The sequence below is a fragment of the Benincasa hispida genome, chromosome 2 (genome assembly GCF_009727055.1).
Source record: "Benincasa hispida cultivar B227 chromosome 2, ASM972705v1, whole genome shotgun sequence".
NCBI lineage: Eukaryota > Viridiplantae > Streptophyta > Magnoliopsida > Cucurbitales > Cucurbitaceae > Benincasa > Benincasa hispida.
In genome coordinates, this window is record NC_052350.1 from 59,033,344 (window position 1) to 59,041,769 (window position 8,426).

At 35.6% G+C, this 8,426-nt stretch overlaps 1 protein-coding gene across 1 annotated transcript; it reads left to right on the plus strand.

Annotated features, from left to right (window-relative positions):
• Positions 1 to 240: 240 nt before the first annotated feature.
• LOC120070887 (kinesin-like protein KIN-14F) lies at positions 241 to 7,967 on the plus strand. Its single transcript, XM_039022785.1, has 19 exons — positions 241 to 717; positions 1,197 to 1,363; positions 1,555 to 1,698; positions 1,801 to 2,040; positions 2,543 to 2,614; positions 2,763 to 2,831; positions 3,284 to 3,361; positions 3,478 to 3,774; positions 3,856 to 3,937; positions 4,032 to 4,127; positions 4,250 to 4,426; positions 4,505 to 4,611; positions 4,716 to 4,894; positions 4,998 to 5,159; positions 5,342 to 5,595; positions 5,678 to 5,841; positions 6,108 to 6,296; positions 6,560 to 7,062; positions 7,469 to 7,967. The coding sequence occupies exons 1-19, from the start codon at positions 597 to 599 to the stop codon at positions 7,599 to 7,601; spliced, it is 3,234 nt and encodes a 1,077-aa protein (XP_038878713.1). The 5' UTR covers positions 241 to 596; the 3' UTR covers positions 7,602 to 7,967.
• The last annotated feature ends 459 nt before the right edge of the window (positions 7,968 to 8,426 follow it).

The following is an 8,426-nucleotide window of genomic DNA, read 5'->3' on the forward strand; positions in this document are numbered from 1 at the left end:
TTTGAATTTAGAATTAGAAATACGTGTTTTCTTGAGATTCGTATGAAACGAGGAAAAATTATAGAGAAGAAATGAAAAGAAAAGAAAAGAAAAGGATAATTATAAGGGTGAAATGATAATTTCGCCAAATAAAAAAAAAACAAATTTGAATTTAAAAAAGATTTAACTAATTCGGACAAATATATTTGGTTTTAAATTTTCTCACCCGTTGAACACAAACCGTTAAGCCATCTTGTTCGCGGGAGGCTCGGAACTAGCTTCGGTCCCATTTTCTCCAACAAAATTTGGACGAACACATAAAACTGAAAGACCCATCAAAGATTTTCGATAAACACAGAGAAAAATCCTTATAATGAAGAAAAACGACTCGACCCACTAATAAAAGGGCAAGACATTCTCTCCCTCTTCCTGTTTTTCTTCAATTTTTGCAATGATCCTTCACCCAGAATCGAAAATTCCCTTCTCCTGAGCTCTTCTTTCGACCCTTTTTCAAAATCATTTCTATTCTAACACCCAATTTGTTTTCTGGGAAAATTGGGATTGTTTGGAATAGATTAGGGATTTTTATTTGATTTCTGTGGATTCTTGAGGGCTTAATGATGGCGACAGAGCAAGTTTTTCCGTTTTCTGTTGCTTCTGTGGTTGAAGATGTTCTTCAACAGCATGGAGTTCGTCCACGAAATATCGATTTGGCTTCGAAGAAGTCTGAAGAAGACTGTATGTTCTTCGTTTTCTTGTTTTCTGGGCTTTGCATTTTGACAATCCATCGATTTTTCTTCTTCCTTTTGTTTACATAATGACTGTTGAATGATATGATTTGTTGATTGATGTGATTCCCATTTCTGGTGTTGTAATATGTATTTTGTGAGCTCGTGAGTCGTTTGGTAATGTTCATGTTTCTTGTTGGATTCTGAGAAACATCACCTCTTGATGGCCATTCCCTTTTTCTCATTTCTTAAGAAACATATTATTTGTTTTTTCATTTGATTTATATGAACATATTAGCTATTTTGAATTCAATCCCATTTTTCAGTTAGAAAATCAGATTAATTTTGGATTTTAATAGCATGAGATGAGGGGAAATTGGGAAGTTCTGATTATGTTACCCCATTCAAGTACAGAAATCTATGTGAGTTTAATGAAGGGATTTGGTTGACGTGAAAATGAAATTGAATGTTCCTCATTTTACTTTGAAGCCTTGAGAAGGTATGAAGCGGCTGGGTGGCTAAGGAAAACTGTTGGAGTTGTTGGTGGTAAAGACTTACCAGCTGAGCCTTCTGAAGAGGAATTTAGGCTTGGATTAAGAAGTGGAATTATTCTTTGCAATGTCCTCAATAAGGTTCAACCTGGAGCAGTGTCAAAGGTATATATAGTTCATAATTTTTCCCCTTATTCTAAGTTACCATTCCATCTTACGGCGATGCCCTCATAGTTTTTGGTTTCAAAAGATTGTGTATATATCTAGAAAGTTGGAATGTAAACATTTTTCCCTTTTTTGTCTCTATCATTGAGTATATCTAATGTTATGGTCATTCAATTCCTGTCCTTGTGTAGGTTGTTGAAGGCCCATGTGATTCTGTAATCATTCCTGATGGGGCACCCTTATCTGCATACCAATACTTTGAGAATGTAAGAAATTTTCTGGTGGCCATAGAGGAAATGGGGTTGCCAACTTTTGAAGCGTCTGATCTAGAACAGGTAAGTTTGGTAGTTTTGGACCTTTTTTTGGTAACTTGAAGTGAACCAGATTAATCTTTCTTCTGATTGTATTGATCTATTGCGAATTTATGGCTATGTTAGGGAGGAAAATCTACAAGGGTTGTGAACTCTGTTCTGGCACTCAAGTCATACAGCACCTGGAAACAAGGAGGCGGAAACGGGGTGTGGAAATATGGTGGGACAGCTAAATCACCGACATCACGGAAAAATGTGGTGCTAAAAAATTCAGAACCATTCATGAAGTCTTTTTCAAAAACCTCATCTACTGGTGATAGTTTTTCTCTTGAATCGTCTTCAAGTGGTGATAATAGCAATGAAGCAGTTAGTGAGCTTTTCATCCTTCTTTTATTTTCTTCCCATTTCTACCTTTGGTTACATTCTAAGAAGTACAGATACGGATACGAGACAGGGGCACGACAATATGTCATTTTTTTAAATCTAGGACACGATACAGCGATGGTACATTTATTAAAATGTATATTTTTAAAAATATATATCATTTTTATTCTAGAAGATATATATCATTATACTAGAAGAAAATTTAAAGTAAATGTGTTGATGCATTTATATGCTTAAAAAAATAGTTTGATGTATTTTGCACTCAAAATTTATTATTATTGTCGTATATGTGTTTTTTTACTCTACTCAACAAGGGTTCTATGCTTGTCTAACACATTTGTTGCACTAACAAGTATCTGATACGTGTCTAACAAGTGTCAGACACGAATACACTAACCAAGCTAAAGTGTTCGTGCTTCTTGGGTTACATTGTTGATTGAGTTGGTTTAAGACATCTCAGGCTTTTTACAAATTTCAACTGCAGGGATCGCCCCGTCCTTTACATATGCTACTTTCTCAACTTCTTTCTAATAAACAGCTTGACGAAATCCCCAGTGTAAGTGTTGGCTTTTAATTCTCAAGTTATATAGACCATCTTCTTAGAAACATGTAGATGTTGAGATGAGTTTTCTTTTCTTCTCCCTTCATTTCATAACTTGTACTCTACTTTTTTTTCTTTTCTTTTTTTCCTAATGAATCTATAGATCGTGGAATGTATGATTGGTAAAGTCATGGAAGAGTTTGAGCATCGGCTAGCAACTCATAACAATATGGTATACTTTCTATTTCCCACTATGTTTTACGTTAGGAATCGTTATTTAGTTGTTGCTGAAATACATGGTTTATCCCTTCACCTCAAGAGTGATTACTGAATGAGTTAGCCTCTGGAATTCTGTTTTGATAACAATCTTTTATCAACTAATCTAATTGTCTTGATCATGGATAGTTAAACCAATATAGTTAAATACTATAGCCCATCAACTTAATCTTTTGCATTTAATGATGATATAACATGGTACTAGATTTGGATGTTTCAAGTTCTCATTTCCATTCAAATAATTGAGGGAGAGTGTGAACTGCTAAAATATTGATAAAAGATTAAATTTATCGTAACTCATCAGCTAGCTTAAACTTTTGGATTCGATGGTGATTTAACAATCACTCCATCTCTGTATTTTCTCTATTGGTTCTATGCTTATGACATTCCATTCTGCCCATTTGATAGATGAAAACTAATGCAGAAGATGTGGCAGAATCTGTATCTGAGAAATCTCCTCCACAAATCACTTCTGCTGATGAAACGGTAAGCTGTGAATTTATATCTTATGAAAATGTTTTGGCACAAAGTTAATAGTTCAAGACAATTTCTTCTTAAGCTGGATGGGATGCTAATATATTTTATTTTTTTGAGAGATTAAGATGGAAGAGGAAACAACTAGTTCTCCTGAAGAAATAAGTAGTCCAGAAGCAACAAGTTTTCCTGAAGAGATAAATAGTCCAAAAGATAGTCCAGAGGCAGAGGAAACAAGTTGTCTTGAGGCAGACAGTTATCCTGAAGCAGAAAGTTGTCATGAAACAGAAAGTTGCCATGAAACAGAAAGTTGTTCCGAAACAAAAATTGAAAACTGTGAGTTTAATGATCAGCGTGATGAGGAATTGGAACGCAAAATCTTGAGAAGACAGATGCTGCTTGAAGAGCAACAGAGAAACATAGAGGTAGATGGTGTTCTAGTGTAATAGCTAGTAGCTAATTGCTTTTCTGGTACATACAACTTCAAAGTTGGTTTTCTTCTGTAGCTGTTGAAGGGTGCTCTTGATGAGACCAAGGCAGGAATGCAGAGTCTGCAAATGAAGTACCAAGAGGAATTCAACAATCTAGGTATAAATTACTAATTGATTTAAACTCTTTTATCATTCTTCTAGCTTGTACCTTCAAATGCATTCTCAGTCTAATTGCTAGCTGCCTAAATTAGGTAAGCACATGCATGGCGTGGCTTATGCTGCTTCAGAATACCGAAAAGTTCTTGAAGAAAATCGAAAACTATATAACCAAGTTCAAGACCTGAAAGGTAACATTTGCAGTGGCTTATTGTAATTTGAACTTCCTCATAAATTTTGGCTCTAATTTGGCTTTGTAGTAGTACCAGTCTTCTAAATATAATAATGTTCATAAATTGCATTCATCTATCAGGAAATATCAGAGTATATTGTAGAGTTCGACCATTCCTTGGTGGGCACTCAAATCGACCTTCTACTGTCGATCGCATTGATGAAGGGAATATGAGCATTGTGACACCATCGAAATACGGCAAGGAAGGAAGGAAAACATTCAGTTTTAACAAAGTATTTGGGCCTTCTGCGACCCAAGGTTCAACTGCTTTTCATGGTCTTATCATATAACTTTTCTGCATTATGAATATTGAGCACCTACATTCTCTCTACGCAGGGGAAGTATTTTCGGACACTCAACCTCTGATTCGTTCCGTGCTCGATGGTTATAATGTTTGCATATTTGCTTATGGCCAAACTGGATCAGGAAAAACCTACACCATGGTAGGGGATTAAGCATCAAATATATAAATTATGTGATTACTTCCATAAGTTTTTGTGCTTTTTTCCGGTGGTGTTATTGATTATATCTCATTTGTAAAATCCAGTCAGGACCAAATGAGCTCACTGAGGCCACTTTAGGTGTAAACTACAGGGCATTGAGCGATTTGTTTGTTCTTTCACAACAAAGGAAACAGACCATTTCCTATGACATATCCGTTCAGATGCTTGAGATTTACAATGACCAAATTAGGGATCTCCTTGTGACAGATTCCACTAATCGAAGATATCCTTTTCTTTTTTTTCTTCTGGATTTCCTTCTATATTTCTTTATTCTATTTCATATAATGAAGCCCTTACTATATTTCATATACTTAACTAGTAATTACATTAGAAGTTCGTAACAGTTCTCAAAATGGGATTAACGTACCGGATGCATGTCTTGTACCCGTGTCATCAACATCAGATGTTATAAATCTGATGAATCTGGGTCAAAAGAATCGTGCAGTGAGCTCTACTGCCATGAATGATCGGAGCAGTCGTTCTCATAGGTACATTTGCTATTAACTGAGAAGCAAACTCTTAAATCAATTTAGTATGAAGATTTAGGCATGACTCATGATCTCATATAATCTAATTATTCATTGCTTTGTGCTTTGCATCTTTCGTACCTTCCAAAGAGGGTCACAAGTCTCCTTTTAATGTGCATTAACTATTATTGCAACAATTGCAGCTGCTTAACTGTTCATGTTCAAGGAAGAGATTTGACATCCGGGGCGATTCTTCGTGGGTGTATGCATCTTGTTGACTTGGCAGGAAGTGAAAGGGTTGATAAGTCTGAGGTTATAGGAGATAGATTGAAAGAAGCACAACATATCAACAAGTCTCTTTCTGCATTAGGAGATGTTATTTCCTCTCTTGCTCAAAAGAATGCACATGTTCCTTACAGGAACAGTAAACTCACACAATTGCTCCAAGATTCACTTGGTATGTGTGGCTCTGAAAACCATGGACTCCTTTTTGGCTGTAATATTCTGGCTAACCACATTTTGCTTTAATATGCTTTCAGGAGGTCAAGCAAAGACACTCATGTTTGTTCACATAAGTCCAGAGCCTGAAGCTCTTGGAGAAACATTGAGTACTTTAAAGTTTGCCGAAAGGGTTTCAACTGTTGAGCTTGGGGCTGCTCGGGTTAACAAAGATGGTTCCGATGCGAAAGAGCTCAAGGAACAGGTTTTGTTCTTTTTATTGTCTATTATTTGGTTGATAAGATTTGGAAGACCCTTTAGGCTTATTGTCTCTTGTTTTTCACTTTTTCATCTGTTGTCACTGCAAATTCTACTTGATTCATTAGTTGTTGGTCTTTTTCTTCCACAAGGCAATTAAAAAGTTCTTTTGTTTGCATGTTTGTATATGCTTTTGATCAGTACCAAAAAGAAAAGTAATGGTATACCTTGTCTCTCATATTTTTACGTGACAACTTTGTTTCTTATTATCAGATAGCTAGCCTTAAAGCAGCCTTAGTGAAGAAGGATGGTGAAACGGAGCAACATTCTCGATCAAACACTCCAGAAAAAAGTAGGATGAAAACCTTCTTGTCATCCCCTTCACTTCCTAGCTATAAAAGTGTCGTAGAGATGTCTGTTAACAGAACAAACTCATTGGAAGACGTTCGTAATGCTGCTGAGGTACGAATTGTATTGAAAAACAAATAAAGCTATTACTTTTCAACCAAAGATATGACAGCTTAACTTGATAACAAAATATGTAGCATGAAAGTTATATCAAAATTAGAGACAAGGCGAATGATAAACAATCCTTATGTAGGGATCATATCTCTTCTCAAGTTCAATATTGTATGCAGCTCAAACCACTTTCACTTGGATGTTAGTAAAAATCTTGATCGGTCACCGAAACACATCTTTGCTCATACATGCTCTTTCGCTAACAGGCTCAAAACAAAGCTAACCAAAAGCTCAAAAGAAGAAGCCTAGATCCCCGAGACATGTTACGGAATTCTCCATGGCCACCATTGGGCGCAACACTTGCTAAAGCGAGGGAAGACGACAAAGAATCTGTTTCGAGTGATTGGGATGACAAAGTTGTCATTAACAAGAATGAACTTACAGGACCTTGGGATGTAAACAAGTTGTCTGAGACATTTCATCAGAATATTCTTGTAGAACCCTCAAAGGTGTACCCTGAAAGCCCGTTCAACAATTATTCAGTGAACAAGAAGGAAAACCAAGAATTTGATGTGCAGAGGAACCAGTATGAGATGGCCAGCACTGATGATTCTGATGATCATGAGGCTACAAATAGTGAAACATCAGAACCAGAAGTAATTTGGCAGTCAAGCCTTCCAATTCCAAAGGCTTCAACCATTCCAAATGGTTTGGTATCAAAGACTAAGAAAACAGCTAATCCTAAGCCAGCCAAGAGCCCAGAAATCAGGTAATTAGTCAATCTCTACATTTCTTACTGCTCTTTGGTCTACATAGAAGATCATTTTTCTCTTTCTATCCAAAACCTGCTACCGAGTCCCGTGCAAAAGAACTTTCAACTCAAAATATCATGTTTAGTAGTGATTTATAGTAACCTTGGAAAAAGTCGAGCACTCAAAAGTTCTTTGTGAGAAAGCACTTGCAGAATGCAGAATGTGTTCGATTCAAGTGTTTATCGGAATGTGTAGAACCAAACATCAAAGTGGTTTTTCATTACCACTTATATCAGAATATTTGCTATTTAAGAGTCAAGTATGCCTTTTGTAATGCACATTGAAATTAAACCCTCAGTCAATCATACTTTATCCCCATGTTTGCTACACAAGATTGATGTATTCGAATATCTTTTAAACTAGGAGCTTCATTCCATCATTGATTCCTCCACCGTCACGGAAACCGCAAGCTGGAGTTGCCCAACAGGTGCCTAAGACGGGCAAACAGTTCGTTCCGGTTGAGGGGGGGAAGAGAAGGGGTGGCAATACTAAATGAGTATTGTGTGATGGAGTTTGTTCATGAATTGATTCTTCCTCATTTTTGTTTTCCTATTTTTGTATCCATTTGTTGTTGTATATAGAAAGAGAGAGAGAGAGAGAGGGAGAGATTCTCTGTTAAATGGGCAATAGTTCAAGTTGCCTAAGTTTCTCTGTTGAATCTTCAAATGTATGGTGAAATGGGTTCCCTCCTTGTATAATCCAATTTGTTTATATGTTGGTCCTTTGAGTTTTGTAATTTCAAAACTGTGAGACAAGGAAGTTGCAAGTTGAAAGGAAAAAGAAGAATCAAATGTATTTTGTGTTTGTTGTACCCCTTCTTGAGAGTGAAATTTAAAGCTTTAACCTATAAAGAAAGATACTAATGTTTTGACCATTTGATTTTTGTTCAAATTGACCTTTCTCTTTCGATTATATTGATTCGTGCTAATTAGAATTGTTGACAGATATATTGTTCAAAAAGTTGTGTTGTTTAATATGCAAAAGAATATAAGAGATGAATCAAACAGGTGGTTTCATACTTAGTTCTTGCCATCTTATATAACTATAAAATTGGGCCCCAAAACATGCAAATTCATGTAATTTTGGCCGTTGAACTTTATAATTGCTGAAATGAGTTTTTTTTTTAATTAAAATTTTTGTTTGTATCAGAATTTAGTTTCTTTTTCCATAAAACTATATTTAAAAAATATGAAAAATTTTCCATTCCCAACAATTTTTATAGGGAAATTATATCAAACAACTCAATTAGTCACAATATCTACTAATATAGCACTTATTTAAAATTAATTTCATATATGACGCATACTCACCTATTAGGTTT

What these genes read in the sequence shown, in the direction of transcription:
- LOC120070887 (XM_039022785.1), top strand. Translation starts at nt 597, where the DNA reads ATGATGGCGACAGAGCAAGTTTTTCCGTTTTCTGTTGCTTCTGTGGTT. An exon ending in TAGCAACTCATAACAATATG is followed by an intron (nt 2,832 to 3,283) that starts GTATACTTTCTA and finishes CCCATTTGATAG; the next exon opens with ATGAAAACTAATGCAGAAGA. An exon ending in CAGGAAAAACCTACACCATG is followed by an intron (nt 4,612 to 4,715) that starts GTAGGGGATTAA and finishes TGTAAAATCCAG; the next exon opens with TCAGGACCAAATGAGCTCAC.